The 17,789-nt window shown below is 45.0% G+C and overlaps 1 protein-coding gene across 4 annotated transcripts in view; it reads right to left on the reverse strand.

The window, feature by feature from the left end:
• LOC139386582 (partitioning defective 3 homolog) overlaps positions 1-17,789 on the reverse strand; it is a 232,113-nt gene that overhangs the window by 56,251 nt on the left and 158,073 nt on the right. For all 4 annotated transcript variants that reach the window (XM_071132243.1, XM_071132242.1, XM_071132244.1 and 1 more), the window contains 4 exons: positions 16,526-16,756; positions 16,105-16,339; positions 13,133-13,240; positions 6,775-7,023 (listed from right to left, as the gene is read on the reverse strand). In XM_071132243.1, coding sequence (XP_070988344.1) covers positions 6,775-7,023; positions 13,133-13,240; positions 16,105-16,339; positions 16,526-16,756 — 823 coding nt within the window. The remainder of the gene's footprint in view (positions 1-6,774; positions 7,024-13,132; positions 13,241-16,104; positions 16,340-16,525; positions 16,757-17,789) is intronic.

The raw sequence follows: 17,789 nt of genomic DNA on the forward strand, positions 1-17,789 counted from the left end.
TGAATTCATCACTTGGATCATTGATCTCATGAACAAGATATCCCCCTTCCCTTTCTTTCTATGCCACCAAAATGTTTGGATACACTGGTCAAGTTACCAGGTTGTTAGCTAGCTAGCCAATGAGGTACTGTAACACGACTGAAGAAAGTGTAAACAAATGGTTAACGACGGGCAAGTCGTTTTAGAGCTGGGTGGAGGGAATGGTGCTGTCATTCCGCAGCATGATTAAGTTGACAGAAGTCAGTCATGGCTCTCAGGGTGGAGGAAATGGCTGACTTCTCCCCTGGGTTTCATGAAGCTTCTGGCAGACTCATTTTACGCTGCACAGTTAAATCGAAATTTCTGATGGGCCGTAGTTTTGAAAGCGAAGGCAATTAGAAAATGAATTCCGCTGTATATTTATGCAGCTGCAGGTTTGTTTTCCTTCTCAGTCAAGCAGCCAAAAGGGCGCTGGGACATTTTATAGCTCTGAGAGGAATTAAAAATAATATTCTGCCTCTCTCATTTTGAGACAGACTAGGGCAGTTCAGACAGCACATCTCCCCCCTTGGTAGAACAAGGTATGATAATAATAACACATACCGTAAATACTATAGTGCCATGGACATGAGTCGGTCACATACTGTGGGTCATATCAATTACTTCATCTCTTTTATGACATTAGCCCTGAACTACATAGTAGAAGTTATACTTGGGGCATAGAGATATGGTCAAAGGTAGTGCACTACTTAGGGAATAGGGTGTCATTTGGGATGAAGCATGGATAAAGGCGTTTGCATGCTTTCCAGCCGAAACAGTTCGGTAGAGTGTGGAAACCCCTTCGGATTGGTGGATTTGGTTATTTCAGCCACACCGGTTGCTGACAGGTCTATCAAATCGAGCAAACAGCCATGCAATATCCACAGACACACATTGGCAGTAGAATGGCCCGTACTGAAGAGCTCAGTGATTTTCAACGTGGCACCGTCATAGGATGCCACCTTCCCAACAAGTCAGTTCGTCAAATGTCTGCCCTGCTAGAGCTGCCCCGGTCAACTGTACAGTGCCTTGCGAAAGTATTCGGCCCCCTTGAACTTTGCAACCTTTTGCCACATTTCAGGCATCAAACATAAAGATATAAAACTGTATTTTTTTGTGAAGAATCAACAACAAGTGGGACACAATCATGATGTGGAACGACATTTATTGGATATTTCAAACTTTTTTAACAAATCAAAAACTGAAAAATTGGGCGTGCAAAATTATTCAGCCCCCTTAAGTTAATACTTTGTAGCGCCACCTTTTGCTGCGATTACAGCTGTAAGTCGCTTGGGGTATGTCTCTATCAGTTTTGCACATCGAGAGACTGAATTTTTTTCCCATTCCTCCTTGCAAAACAGCTCGAGCTCAGTGAGGTTGGACGGAGAGCATTTGTGAACAGCAGTTTTCAGTTCTTTCCACAAATTCTCGATTGGATTCAGGTCTGGACTTTGACTTGGCCATTCTAACAGATGGATATGTTTATTTTTGAACCATTCCATTGTAAATTTTGCTTTATGTTTTGGATCATTGTCTTGTTGGAAGACAAATCTCTGTCCCAGTCTCAGGTCTTTTACAGACTCCATCAGGTTCTTCCAGAATGGTCCTGTATTTGGCTCCATCCATCTTCCCATCAATTTCAACCATCTTCCCTGTCCCTGCTGAAGAAAAGCAGGCCCAAACCATGATGCTGCCACCACCATGTTTGACAGTGGGGATGGTGTGTTGCTTTTACGCCAAACATAACGTTTTGCATTGTTGCCAAAAAGTTCAATTTTGGTTTCATCTGACCAGAGCACCTTCTTCCACATGTTTGGTGTGTCTCCCAGGTGGCTTGTGGCAAACTTTAAACTACACTTTTTATGGATATCTTTAAGAAATGGCTTTCTTCTTGCCACTCTTCCATAAAGGCCAGATTTGTGCAATATACGACTGATTGTTGTCCTATGGACAGAGTCTCCCACCTCAGCTATAGATCTCTGCAGTTCATCCAGAGTGATCATGGGCCTCTTGGCTGCATCTCTGATCAGTCTTCTCCTTGTATGAGCTGAAAGTTTAGAGGGACGGCCAGGTCTTGGTAGATTTGCAGTGGTCTGATACTCCTTCCATTTCAATATTATCGCTTGCACAGTGCTCCTTGGGATGTTTAAAGCTTGGGAAATCTTTTTGTATCCAAATCCGGCTTTAAACTTCTTCACAACAGTATCTCGGACCTGCTTGGTGTGTTCCTTGTTCTTCATGATGCTCTCTGCACTTTTAACGGACCTCTGAGACTATCACAGTGCAGGTGCATTTATACGGAGACTTGATTACACACAGGTGGATTGTATTTATCATCATTAGTCATTTAGGTCAACATTGGATCATTCAGAGATCCTCACTGAACTTCTGGAGAGAGTTTGCTGCACTGAAAGTAAAGGGGCTGAATAATTTTGCACGCCCAATTTTTCAGTTTTTGATTTGTTAAAAAAGTTCGAAATATCCAATAAATGACGTTCCACTTCATGATTGTGTCCCACTTGTTGTTGATTCTTCACAAAAAAATACAGTTTTATATCCTTATGTTTGAAGCCTGAAATGTGGCAAAAGGTCGCAAAGTTCAAGGGAGCCGAATACTTTCGCAAGGCACTGTAAGTGCTGTTATTGTGAAGTGGAACCGTCTAAAAGCAACATTGGCTCAGGAGCGAAGTGTTAGACCACACAACCTGATGGAACATGACTGCCGAGTGCTGAAGCGCACACTACCGAGTTCCAAACTGCCTTTGGAAGCAACGTCCGCACAATAATGGTTTGTTGATGAATCACACTTCACCACCTGGCAGTCCAACGGAAGAATTTGGGTTTGGCGGATGGCAGGAGATCGTCACCTGCCTGAATGCATAGTGCCAACTGTAAAGTTTGGTGGAGGAGGAATAACGTTCTGGGGCTGTTTTTCAGGGTGCGAGCTAGGCTCCCTGAGTGGAGGTAACTCTTAATAAACGCTAAAGCATACAATGGCATTCTTGATGATTCTATGCTTCGACTTTGTGGCAACAGTTTGGGGAAGGCCCTTTCCTGTTTCAGCATGACAATGACCCAATGCACAAAGTGAGGTCCATACAGGAATGGTTTGTCAAGATCGGTGTGGAAAAACTTGACTGGCCTGCACACAGCCCTGATCTCAACCCCATCAAACACCTTTTGGGATTAATTGGAACGCGAAATGCGTTCCAGGCCTGATAGCCAAACATCAGTGTCCAACCTCACTAATGCTCTTGTGGCTGAATGGAAGTCCCTGCAGCAATGTTCCAACATTGAGTGGAAATCAACTCCTTATTAATGCCCATGATCTTAGAATGAGATGTTCAACGAGCACATGTCCACATACTTTTGGCCATGTAGTGTATTATGCCGACTGTGTGACATTTTTGTTCGTTTTGGACTTGGATTTTTTGGCTGTTTGGGCACATTACATTTTTTTCTGGAGGCAAGCCGAAGTTTATGCCCCTTCGTCGATGATTGGTCAATAGTAGGGATTCTTTAATAAAGTGTATCATTCAATGAGAGACTACTTGTTTTCATGCACATTTATTTATTGACAAATATTGGTCCAAACATCTAAGATGTAAAATTGCAACTAAGATCCTCTTGGCAAAAACGTCAAAATGAGTGACAGACTTCTTGAGTTATTTCGGACTATTTTGAGCAAGTGTATATTGGCTACGGTGTCTCAAAACAGACAAACGGTACTATTGACACTTTTCTTTTTTTCATTTTCAAGCGAAGGTCTTTCAAGGGAGTATACGAGCACACTTGCTCAGTTAGCCTCCAGCCGAACTGAAGCATGCTGATGCCTTCAGGCTTACCAAAGACGATTCTGCCTGTGCACAAGCTACCAGGGCATGTATGCTCTCCTTTCCCCTGCAGCACTCTTTCTTTCTCCCTTTCAGCTTCCTGTTCTGTGTATAATGTCCACAGCAGCAAAGCTCTTATATCAGTCCTTACTGCCATACAGGACCTTAATGACAAACATTCCTGCTACTTGACTTGGGAAAAGCTACAGGGCTCCCACCTCTCCCTCCTATGGTGGGCTGTTAATAAACTCCCTGCTCTGTGTAGAAGTCCTGAAGGAAACACACTTCCTGGTTTTCTCCAGTTAGTATAACAACCTCCCCCGAGGTGTATTTTCTTATAGTTTGAGGTCTACGCAAAAAACCTAACATCTTAGATGTGTTTGTTGTTACATGTACCAATTTTCAACAGAACGTTTATGACACAAACGCTTGTTTAAATCTTAAGAAAATGTTGCCCAGTATTGAGTAACAGATATATAAACACGAATTCTATCGCACCAGTTCTGCTTGACATGTGCAGTGCCCCTTGGAGCATAGTGTACAGTAATCAAGTTGAACTGACGACATATAAATCCCTATAAAGGAACAGGAAAGTAGTCCAACTTATACATCTTCAACTTGCAATAAAAAATATTTTGCAATCAAATCAAATACTCTACTTCTAAAAATTCCCATGGTGTAATACACCGTGCCTCTACTTCGCAGTGGCATTATTTCCAAACGCTTTCCAAGGGAATAATGATTTTCAGAAATCAAATAAATTATGCGTTCAAAATGGCACCCTATTCACTAGATAGTGCACTACTTCTGATCAGGGCTCTTGGTCAAAACTAGTGCACTATATAGAGAATAGGGTGGCATTTGGGACGTGGACACATTTCTAATAAAGTTGTAGGTTTGTGATGATACATCTGCTTATGATTAATGTCTTCAGGGGGAGGGGCAAGTCTTTCACAAACCTCATCTCCCCCCAAGAGATGCACAGCACAACAAAACAATGTCCGCTCTAACTTGAAAAAAAAAACAATACCATTACCACCTGTGACCCGACATAATGCTAAAGTATCACCGAAGAGCCAAACACAAGCAAAGATGAAACAGATTGCGCCAGTGGTTCTGATGCAACGGGGTCATGAACACGCACGACGTCCCAGACTATGTTTATTGAACGAGTGCTCCGTGGTATTGCTAGTCTCTTAACAGCCGCAGTGCATGGGAATGCTATTCATTCCTTCTTCACACATCCCCTCTCTAGAACTATATCCAAACCTTTACACTGCGGCAGCACAATGAATTATACATCAATACTACATACAGTATTAATACATCTACACACATCTGAGTAGAGGGACATGAAATAACACCCAGGATAACTGTATTCACTCTGGCTAGGGAAATCATCCCAGGTTTTTCATCTGTACTGTGCTCCAGGCCATACAGTTCTACAGTGGAATACTGAGGCTTCGGCTCAAATGGCACCGGGGCATATAGGGATCTGGTCAAAAGTAGTGCACTATATAGGGAATAGGGTAGCATTTGCTGTAGATAGAGGGCCCACAGGCTTATGGTTTCTCGTCACAGCCTTTAGTGTGATGTAAAAAGTACTGTCACTGCAGTGGCCCCTGTGTTCACGATGGCATCACAGGGACACTGACTATGAATGAATAACATAGTAGGAATAAAGATTTGTCAATATACGATTTGATGTATTTCATGTATGACCATTGCTGCGAAACCAATATCCTCAGGGACAATACAGTTGAAAGTTGAAGTCAGTCTTGGGAATGGTGTGAGATGATTGACAGACAGCCAATCCCAAAGGAAAGTGAACAGTCAGCCTGAGGATATGTTTCTCTATGTTTGCATCTCAAATTACACCTTTATCCCTATTAAGTGCACTACTTTTGACTAGTGCCTATTCCCTATAAATGCCAAAGCAATGTATGTAGGAAATAGGGTGGCATTTGGGACGCATGCTATGACATGAACATGTAAGAGACGGGGGAAGTAGATCAGGAGAGCATAAGAGAAAATGTAGAAATGCTGCCTTCCTTACCCCCCAGGAACAAGGTAATCACCAGTGAGTCCCAGTCAGTAGAGTGGTGACATTTAACTGCCTGGACTTGTTTTCCTGGGGTGAGATTTGATGGCTGGACTAAGACACAAGTCAGAGTATATCAGCCTCCTATACTGTAGCTACTCAGTGCTAGGATATAGAATACTTATTGATGAAAGTGAGTGACGCAGCGTAAAAATGTGGAGGTACTGTATGCGCAACGGTGTTTCTCCTAGCATTACTCAGGAACGGCAAGGCACGGCAAGATACTATTCTCTCAGGAATGAGTTCTTCAACACCTCAGAGGCTTGAAGCTGGAATCCATAATGGTGAAACAGCCACGTCCGTTTGCGATATTACAACACCAAAGAAGTTACGGCAAACCACGACCACTGGTTTCCCTCTTGGCAATCACTGCAGGCGTGATAGCAGAGCACAATATGTACTGACTTTTTTAAAAAACATTTTGTGAGACACTTCTCATCTCGGCAACAAAAACAACAGTGGTTGGGCTGCCAGTGGCGCCGTGCCCCATACTGCAGATTCCATCTTTACATGATGGTCTGTCTATAACACAAGCATAAAACCAAACTGCCATGCAGAAGTGCTACTTAATAGTGCTTGATATTACTACCACTCTTCATTTCACCAGACCTGGGTTCAAATAGTATTTTCAATCATTTCAAATACTTTACCCGAGCTTGCCTGGGTTAATGGACCAATATAATAGTCTCACAATGGCAACCTCTGCCCAATCTGGCACTCCTGGCAGGCTAGAGCCAATGGCCAAAGTATTTGAACAATTTGAAATAGTATTTGAACTCAGATCTGCTCCTCATAGCGTGGGATAGACCCTCGAGCCCCTACCTGTCGGCGGAGGGAGGGCGTCCATTTGCATTGCGGGTTTTGCCGACTTGTGTGTACAGGGAGGAATCTTGATGGTGGTTGTCTCGGGGGCTCTGGGGCCGGCTGTGCCCGCTGTCCAGGGACGTGTCCAGGGGCCCGATGCCTGCGTAGGGGTGCTCCTCGTCTCGGCTCAGGTTGACATCTAGGATCTCAGCGTAGTCCCTCTCCCGTGCCTGGCGCTCCCGCAGCTCCCGGGTCTTAGCCTGGATCCTGGAGGAAAGAATGTTTCATCATTGATTCCTCAAAAAGAAAACTGTGGATGCGTCCCCAATGGCAGCATACAGTGCCCACGGAAAGTATTCAGACCCCTCGATTTTCCCCCCTCATTTTGTTACGTTACAGACTTATTCTATAATGAATAAAAACATAAAAAATCCTAAGCAATCTACACACAATACCTCATAATGACAAAGCAAAAACCGTTTTTGAAAATTTTGCAAATGTATTCAAAATAATAAACAGAAATACCTTATTTACATAAGCATTCAGACCCTTTGCTATGAGACTCAAAATTTAACTCCGATGCATCCTGTTTCCACTGATCATCGTTGAGATGTTTCTACAACTTGATTGGAGTCCACCTGTGGTAAATTCAATTGATTGGACATGATTTGGAAAGGCACACACCTTTCTATAAAAGGTCCCACAGTTGACAGTGCACGTCAGAGCAAAAACCAAGCCTTGAGGTCAACGGAATTGTCAGTAGAGCTCCGAGACAGGATTGTGTCGAGGCACTTCCTAGAGCTGTTCGCCCGGCCAAACTGAGCAATTTGGGGAGAAGGGCCTTGGTCAGGAAAGTAATCAAGAACCTAATGGTCACTCTGACAGAGCTCCAAAGTTCCTATGTGGAGATGGGAGAAACTTCTAGAAGGACAACTATCTCTGCAGCACTCCACCAATCAGGCCTAAAGACTCTCAGACCATGAGAAACAAGATTCTCTGGTCTGATTAAACCAAGATATTGAACTCATTGACCTGAATGCCAAGTGTCACGTCTGGAGGAAACCCGGCACCATCCCTAAGGCGAAGCATGGTGGTGGCAGTATCATGCTGTGGGGATGTTTTTCAGAAGCAGGGACTGGGAGACTAGTCAGGATCGAGGCAAAGATGAATGAAGCAAAGTCTAGAGAGGCTTCGGGACAAGTCTCAATGTCCTTGAGTGGCCCAGCCAGAGCCCAGACTTGAACCCGATCGACCAAATCTGGAGAGACCTGAAAATAGCTGTGCAGCAACGAGCTTGAGAGGATCTGCAGAGAAGAATGGGAGAAAATCCCCAAATACAAGTGTGCCAAGATTATAGCGTCATACCCAAGAAGACCTGATGCTATAATCGCTGCCAAAGGTGCTTCAACAAAGTACTGAGTAAAGTGTCTGAATACTTATGTAAATGTGTCATTTCCATTTTTTATTTGTATTAAAATTTCAAAAAAATTCTATAAACCTATTTTTGCTTTGTCATTATGGGATGTTGTGTGTCGATTGATGAGGGGGAAAAAAACAATGTAATCAATTTCAGAATAAACCTGTAACGTTACAAAATGTGGAAGAAGTCAAGGGGTATGAATACTTTATATATTCTTCACCCTAGTCCAGAGCCCTATACAGGGAATATAGTGCCATTTGAGATGCAAACCCTATGTTCACAGGCAGCTGCTGCTCCCCTCTCTAGAACACTTAAGATGTCTTTTAATAAACCCTCTTCTAGTGGAAAGCTTCCACGACTGCAATGAAGTACTTAGACAATCTGTGGAGGTTTAGGAGTAGGGTACCCTGGGAAAAGGTGGAGAGGCAGAAACTTCTACCTAATCAATGTCTGATCTATAATGGCAGAGTTCCTTTCCCAAGGACCAGTTGAGAGTTACAATTCCTCCGGCAAAACACATATTGATTGGTCAAGGCCAGAGGCCAGAGAAAATCTACCTCTGATTGACTGAGTGGATGAATTTACTCAGGTGAGGGTCAGGGACCAGGGCCTGCATTTCACAGATAGATAGAAAAACCTAATTGTTTTGTACCGTCCAAACGGCACCCTATTCCCTATATAGTACACGTGGCCTGGTCAAATGTAGCACACTAAATAGGAAATATAGTACCATTTGGGACACAGACAAGCATCTGTCTGGTGAATCAACTGTCTGGAATATAAAGTGATCAGATTTTACGTCACAGGATTACGTGTCGCTTATCCCACAGGACCTTCCATCCGAGTTTCCTTTCTTTCTGCATGTTTTATCATTATTGTGTAGCTGTCAGTTGCCACCAAGGGACATTATCATTACACAGTGGACACAATGGCACATTGTTATGTGTGGAAGCTGAGGAAAGGCCACTCATCATCCCTGGTTCTGATTCCGCTGCCGCAGCCCCCCCCCCCCCACCTCGAGTATAAAATCCATTATAGCTCCTATACTCTATGCCAAGTACAGATGTTTCCATCTCTCATCAGGGCCAATCATTAAGACCTCGGAGGGTTTCCTCACAGAAACATGTCAGGGCTGAGACCATTGTTTGGTCCAATGGTTGATCTAGCCCTTCTTCCTGGCTGGCCCTCAGGTCTAGATAGAATATCTCATTGAAGGGTGTTGAGAATATTCAGCATTTTTGTGGTAGTAAGTAAACAGAGGTGGCATTTAAGGAGGCTCTGCTGTAGCAGTGTTATTTGTTTAGAAGACGTAGGTATTGACATTGTACCGGCTTTCATGTCAAGGCAGCTGCTTTTGTAAGGATCCAATTCACAGTCGGTCGGTCGAGCTAGCCTGCGTAGGAAATAGCATTGGTCGACCCCTCCACCTCCTCTCAATGGAAAGGCTGCTGAGCCAAACAAAGCGAGGGAGCAGATTGCTATGTCTGCTCTTATCTTATCAGCAGCACCGTGCTTACCATCAGTAGCCTACTAAACACCCCCAACACAAACCTTGTTTTCCCACGGTTTAAAGCTAGGTCTCTCAAGGACCCGTTTCCTTCTGGTAATATAGATATTCGCTGAGTCTACAAACAAGCTTTAGCTGGTGTCGGCACTCAGGGCAGGCTGCAGTGCTAGCATCTTATAAGAGGCATATGTTTCCATTAAGAAAATCCTCAAAATATTCAAAAGATGGTTCAGTCTACTCAACTCAGCGACGGCCTGGAATCTGTGATGTCTTTTCAATCTCATCAGGGAAATATTTTGCCTTTTTGGATAAATATTTTCACCTATAATGACTATTTCATTTCACACTTAAATGGGAAACCTGTTTCCTTGAAGTATTATTTCATTATGTGGCTTAATGCACATTTCTTGGGGCATATGTAGATTTCCCAGCTGAGTGCTAGATGAGGAAATGCTGTCCGTTCTCCCTTCTCTTTCCCTCGTTCCCGGCAGTAAAGAGGCCCAGAGAGAAGCGAGGGGATGATAATTGCAAGTTGAAAGGCTGATAATTGGCGAAACTGTAATTATGTGCTCGGTGAGGTACTCCCTCCATGCAGTTAAAACGACTACCTTAGCTGTTCACCAGGTAATGGTTTGTAGAGAGAGAGAGAGGGAGGGTGTGTAGGTAGTTAGCACACTGGGATTACAAGGGTTTCATCAGGACAAAGAATGAAGCAGCATGACTGATGGGGTGGCAGGGAGCCTAGTGGTTAGAGGCAGGGAGCCTAGTGGTTAGAGGCATGGAGCCTAGTGGTTAGAGGCATGGAGCCTAGTGGTTAGAGGCAGGGAGCCTAGTGGTTAGAGGCAGGGAGCCTAGTGGTTAGAGGCAGGGAGCCTAGTGGTTAGAGGCAGGGAGCCTAGTGGTTAGAGGCAGGGAGCCTAGTGGTTAGAGGCAGGGAGCCTAGTGGTTAGAGGCAGGGAGCCTAGTGGTTAGAGGCAGGGAGCCTAGTGGTTAGAGGCAGGGAGCCTAGTGGTTAGAGGCATGTAGCCTAGTGGTTAGAGGCATGTAGCCTAGTGGTTAGAGGCATGTAGCCTAGTGGTTAGAGGCATGTAGCCTAGTGGTTAGAGGCATGTAGCCTACTGGTTAGAGGCAGGGAGCCTAGTGGTTAGAGGCAGGGAGCCTAGTGGTTAGAGGCATGTAGCCTAGTGGTTAGAGGCATGTAGCCTAGTGGTTAGAGGCATGGAGCCTAGTGGTTAGAGGCATGGAGCCTAGTGGTTAGAGGCATGTAGCCTAGTGGTTAGAGGCAGGGAGCCTAGTGGTTAGAGGCAGGGAGCCTAGTGGTTAGAGGCATGTAGCCTAGTGGTTAGAGGCATGTAGCCTAGTGGTTAGAGGCATGTAGCCTAGTGGTTAGAGGCATGTAGCCTAGTGGTTAGAGCGTTGGGCCAGTAACCGAAAGGTTGCAGGATCGAATCCTCGAGCTGACAAGGTAAAAATCTGTCGTTCTGCCCCTGAACAAGGTAGTTCCCCAGTAGGCCATTAAACAAATTTTTTTAATAAAGAGATATACCCATATGGACTGTATCTAGAGATCCCATCTAGAGATCAGTAATGAATGTGCTCAGAAATGTTCCATTGGTGTGCCTAATGCAGAGACCATTATAACACAGTAAGGGAGACATACCTTCGATATTGGCCAGATTGGCAGATGATGATGATTCTCTATCAAGTCAAGTCCGATTTATTTACACAAGTGGTTTGATCATAATGCTTTTTGGTAGTCACACTTCTCAGTCCTTCATGCCAAGATCAATAGCATAAGTATAGTATTGACTTACGATCTACATAACAAGTGCATCCATTCCCCTTCTTCCTTTCTGAATCCAGAATTTGCGACACTTATTAGCCGAGAGCCCGAAGCAGAGAGAGCCATATTGTTGATGGCGTGATTTCATAATGACAGTTCCTTTGATTTGGTCTCCATGTCCAAGTGATTGGCTGTGCATCACAGTAAGGCCAGCGCGGTAATGACAGCGAGGTAATGACATGGTACGTAGAAATCGAAGTGTGCCGTGATGAATGTTATGATTGCTACCCCGCAGTCAGGGCTCGAGATATCTGGGCTTGAAAAGAAGCTCTCATGTTGTCACAGATTGCCCCCAAACCTTTCACTCCTACTTCAATAGAGGGTAAATCAAAGGAAACACTCAGTGCTTCAGTCGGGTGGTGTAAATCAAGCGCCAACCAAACACACCCTCTCTCTATTCTTTGTCCCGCGTCCCAAATGGCACCACATTCCCTATAGAGTGCACTGCTTTTGACCAGGGCCCACTATTTAGGGAATGGGGTGCCATTTGGGACGCAAACCCCTGTCTCTAGTCTGTGTGTGAATGTAGCTATTAGTTGACCTGTGGGATCACAGAAAAGGACGAGGGTCATTGCCAGGGCAAGCAGAGCAGGCTCTGTCAGCGAGGTGTCCTAATAACACAGACTTCTGACATTCCTACAGCTCTGGGTGGAAACAGAAGACATTGGTCGTGTTCCTCTGCTCAGACTTTGCACGCATCAACCAATGGTTGTGTTCCACGTGAGAGACTGTGCCGTTGGGCAGCAGATTTCTATCTATTTGATGTGGTAAGCTGACACCCAAAATACCTATCCAAGCGTTGTAAGACCGGGCATGGATCAGCAACGTCTGAGCATGGGGACCGCAACCTGTGTGACTGACAAGCTAGCCTTAGCTTGAGTTTTGTTTTGCATCAATGGTACATTACAGTGATAGCAGTGTCTTGCGCAATATCCTATTAGCATGATTCACGGTAAGGAGACAATAGCGAAGCACTGCAAGAACAACAGTTTGGCTTTTGAGGAATCCATGGTTGTGTCCCAACTGCAATAGTCTTGGAGCGGAAACAGCCATCATACAGGAACCTTTCAAAAATAGGTGAGATCACAATTTTCAGTTGCATATTGTCAAACCAGTTACTACTCAACATTTTTTTGCGTATGTAACTTTCATAATTTGAATAATTGCCCTCAAAACCAGTCTGAACTGTCTAGGAACGATGAGATACAAATTCTAATATTGTGAAAAATAAGACTTGAATGCCATTACGGAGTTATCATGCCCCGAAAACACAAGCAGAGGAATTAATTAAACATAGTGTTGTAGTGTGTATATGTATATATATATGCGTGTGTGTGTGTGTGTGTGTGTGTGTGTGTGTGTGTGTGTGTGTGTGTGCGCGTGCGTGCGTGTAGTAATAGCTTTGGCATTTACAGTCTGGTGCCCAAATTACTGCCACATCCCCCACCTGCCACCTCCTTCATTCGGCAGTGTGTAGCTCGTAGCCTGGGGTTGGCACCAATGCCTTTCAGCACATACACACTAGTGTGTGTGTGTGGGATCAAATCCCAGTCCCAGAGCAACACTGTGTGAGTGTCTCTCTATAGACAGACATACAGACACTCACCTCTCCTGTTCTAGTTTCATCCTCAGTGTCTCTTCTTCTGAGGCCTGCAGCTCCTCCAGCCTCCCTTTGCGCTCTAGTTTCTCTCCGTCCTTGCGGTGTTTTCCAAACCTGAAACATTGGGGCAGCAGACAAAGAGTGCACCCCTGGTTAAAAGCAGCATACTATATAGGGAACAGGGTGCAATTTGACAGACCCCAAAAATGTTTTATAAATTACTAATGGCGATCAACTCTCCAACTCCCTTCTAACAAACATGCCATCAAATATTTTGCTTTAAAAATTGTACTTGACTGAGTTTGCCTGTGATCAGGTCTGAAGTTGACAGGAGACAAGATCATATTACCATAGCCCATCAAAGTAATTATATTCATGGGAAGGGAAATAGTACTAAACCAAATGGGAACTACTTGAAATTATATTTCAGCTTGATTGACTCCACATAAAAAGGCACCCTGTTGATTAAATTACTTTGCAGACCTTATTTATATGATGGACCTAGGCTTATTCAGAGGGAAATTGGCCTGCAGAGAGTTGAGTTTAATCAGCTATAAGGAAAACCAAGAACTTCTCAGCACACACAGAGAGATAGAGAGATATATAGAACAAACTAAAGGAGCAAGAGAGAGTGAGTGACCGAGAGAGATAACGATAGGAGAAAGGGAGAGAGATAACAAAAGGAGAGAGAGAGTGAGAGAGAGAGAGAGAGAGAGAGAGAGGGGGGGGGGGGGAGCGGGAAAGACCGAAGGGGGAAGTCCATTACCTGATAAATTGATCAACAAATGGCCTCAAATGTAGCATAAAGCCGTTGATAGTGTTAATATGAAGTGCAGCCCTATCTATCACAGAGACAGCGGGTGACAGTTTCTCTTTCCACTCCGGTGACTTCCATTAAATCTCCTTAAAAATCACCAGCCACGTCCCAAATGGCACCCTATTATATACAGTATATAGTGCACTACTTTGACCAGAGCCCCTATGGGCACTGGTCAAGTGTAGTAAACTATATATAGGGAATAGGGAGCCATTTGCGATTCCCCCCCAGTCTCCTTCAGAAACACTCGCAGGAAGAACTAGTGAAACTTTCAGAGATCAGAACATTCATCATGACAAAGGGGCATTCAATATTCTGTGTACAGTTAAGCACAGAACCCTCCTATCCTCTTCCGACTTCTACACCACTTATAAGATGGGGATTTAACAAGAGGTTATTTTAGTTAAAGAAGCAAGCGACTGGGAAACTAACAAGTTCAAGGGCTCTGTTGACAACGCAAAAAAAAAGTGTTAAGTGAAAGTGTCATAAGAGAAAGACAAATATTTGAGGAGGCTTCCTTAATCGACAGCCACGTCATTGGAGCCTGGGGAGCAGCTGTTGTGGGGGTTAAGGGCAGAATGGCAGATTCTTGCCGGATTGGGGATTCTTCACTTTACCATACTGTACCATACAGTAGCACTGAAAAAAACAACCATACAGATGCTGTCACGTGTGTGTTTCTGGGTAGTGGCCATCTGGAGGATGCTGCCAAGTGAGCAGATTGGGTGTTGCTTTGAGTCCAAGTGGTGATCAGAGTAGAGTAGGTGAGGGAGGCTGCTGTGGTCTAGATGGGGCTCTGATGGTAATGACTGGGCTTTGATTGGGCTGCAGTGTGTGTGTGTGTGTGTGTGTGTGTGTGCGCACGCGTGCGAGCCCAGTGAGATGAGAGGGTCTGGTCTAACTAGCGTCTCGGTTTGAGAGCAGCGAAACACTTCAACCAGACCTGGGTTCAAATACTATTCAAAATAATTTCAAACTACAGCAGTAGTTATATAGGATGAGCCATGACTAGAATACAGTATATACATATACAGTGGGTAAAACAGTATGTAAACACTATTAAAGTGACCAGTGTTTAATGACTATGTACATAGGGCAGCAGCCTCTAAGGTGCAGGGTAGAGTACCGGGTGGTAGCCGACTAGTAACAGTTCAGGGTAGGATACTGGGCGGAGGTCAGCTAGTGGGGATTTTTTTAACAGTCATTGCCTGGAGATAGAAGCTGTTTTCTCTTCTCTTGGTCCCAACTTTGATGCACCTGTACTGGCTCCGCCTTCTACAAGGTAGCAGGGTGAACAGGCCGTGGCTCTGGTGGCTGAGGTCCTTGATGATCTTCTTGGCCTTCCTGTGACACCGGGTGCTGTAGATGTCCTGGAGGACAGGAAGTGTGCCCCCGGTGATGCGTTGGGCTGACCGTGCCACCCTCTAGAGAGCCCTGTGGTTTCGGACGGTGCAATTGCTGTACCAGGCGGTTGATACAGCCCGACAGGATGCTCTCATCTGTAAAAGTTAGTGAGGGTCTTAGGTGCCAAGCCAAATATCTTCAGCCTCCTGAGGTTGAAAAGGCGCCGTTGTGACCATTTCAGGTTGTCAGTGATGTGCACGCCGAGGAACTGGAACGCAATATTGAGCAGCGGTTTCACAATGCTTTCAGTCAATGAAAGAAAATGTTTAAGTCATTATCGAATGAAACCAAAAAAGGCAAAGTCGTGGGCTCTGAAGTGCGTACTGTATGTGTGTGTTTGCAAACAACCACTGATAGTGCTCATCTCAATGGGAGGAGCACACCTCCGTAATGATTTGATCCTGCAGTTCCCTGGGACTATCGCAGCCAAACAATTTGAGCTTCCAGCAACCTTAAGGCCAAAGACACACACACACACACACCCCTTTAGGTCAAACATCTGATCTGCATGTCTGCCAGGAGATCCTTCTCCTTCCCACTGGATCTCATTATTCTACACTGTTAGAAATCAGTCAGCATTCTCCTTGACACAACCATTTGAGACAGAGCCTGTGTCAGAACCATTTAAGTAAATATGACGTTTGAATGTATCATTGGCATCCCAGACAGCTCAGATGAAAGGCATAACCCCAGGAGCCACTGATAATGGTGGGTGAGACACTGGTAAAGGACGAGGGGCAGTTTTTGTGTCTCCTACCTGAACATGTCGCCCAGTCCTTTCAGCATGCCTTTCTTAGCCCTGTTCTTGCTGTCCTTCTCTTTGTCCCGGTCTGGCTTCTTTTTGTCTTTCCCTCCTTTGTCTTTCTTCTTGTCTTCATTGGCGCGGTTGCCGTTGGCCAGCGGTCTCTCTGTGTTGGGCAGTGGGGTCAGATCTGCCACAGTGGACACAGAGTCGCGCCCGGACCGAGAGCTCTCCTCGGTGTCCTCCTCCACTAGAGAGGTGGTGACATGGAAAGAGATTTATACATGGGGTAATTATTAAGTCCTCAAATTCTGACCTTTATATGCAGGCATAACTTGAAATGCTGGGTAAATTCTTCAGGCAGAGATATCAACGAAAGATGTGCATTAATGTTTGCTCTATGGATCTGTCCAATAGAAGTCCTGCTTCGTCTTACATGTCTCCATGCCCTCGTCGTCCTCCTCGGTGGCTGCTGGCCTGTCGTAAGACTTGTCAATAGCGGCCCGGAAGCTCTCGTTACAGCCCCGCCCCCTGATTATGCGTGGGCGTGGCCTGTGGAAGGGCATGTCACCGTTGAGCGTCACCTCGGCAACGGCGGTCTGTAAACTCTCCAGAGAGCTGGACTTCTTGAGGCCAAGGGAGGGACCCACGTCCCTGGTGGAAGACCCTACGAAGGAGCAACAGTATCCAAAGTTAGTTGATTGATAACACAGCTGTGAGTGAACTAAAGGAGCTTTTGTATTTGCAAATGCACTGTTTAACGAAAGCATTTTGTTATTTTACTTTACTGCCTGTGAGATTAAATGAAAACTTGGATATAGCTCATTTGCTACATTATGTGACAACCAAAACAGGTTAAGTTGCATTTGGAAAAAGAAAATAAACTCAATTCTGACACTAGAAAGGCCCAAAAAAGTATTGTTTTGTTTTAGAGAGTAGGTATACAGTACATCTTTTTTCCATCACTCACAGGTTGAAGGGGTATTGTAGAGAAGGTAGAGCGGTATGGAGGTGAGAGAGGATGCATCTGAAGTGACCAGGGCCCATATAAAAGTAGTGCACTATATAGAGAATAGGGTGCCATTTGGGATGCATGCAAAGAGAGGGATGGATTACCTCAGGAGAAAAGCCCAGCAGGCTCGCTCTCCCTCTAAATCCCCAGGGTATACTGGAGCAGAGGTACCGGGTAAACAAGAGGCCCAGGGTACATCCCAAATGGCACCATATTCCCTATTTAGTGCACTACTTTTCACCCTATTCAGCATTTTCTGGGAAGCAGCTCACACTAATGTGGGTGGCCATGGATATGGTGGCTGCTTGCCTGGGAAGGAGTGGGAGTGAGGAGAAGTGGAGCGGAGAGGAGGAGGAGTGGAGCGGAGAAGGGTGAAACCTGAACAAGCAGGGCTGGTGACTATTCATGTTCATCAGTCCTTCCTGTCCTCTTAACGTTTCACTGAAGCGGCAGCTGATAGGCTTTCATTCATCAAAACCCATTCATTTGGTTTTAGCGTTCAGCCAGAGGCCGCACACCGCACGCTTTCCAGTCACACCTCAGCGGTAGTCTTCAAAATTACACCAACTCAGACCTCTGACAGACGGCGGGAGTCAAGAACAGCAGGCAGTGGTTTATTTGAGAAAGAGTTTTGGGCGTTTCAGAGAGTCAGTCCTGGCAACCTCCTGTCTCCTACAGCTCTGCACTG

This window comes from Oncorhynchus clarkii, chromosome 28 (assembly GCF_045791955.1).
Source record: "Oncorhynchus clarkii lewisi isolate Uvic-CL-2024 chromosome 28, UVic_Ocla_1.0, whole genome shotgun sequence".
Lineage (NCBI taxonomy): Eukaryota > Metazoa > Chordata > Actinopteri > Salmoniformes > Salmonidae > Oncorhynchus > Oncorhynchus clarkii.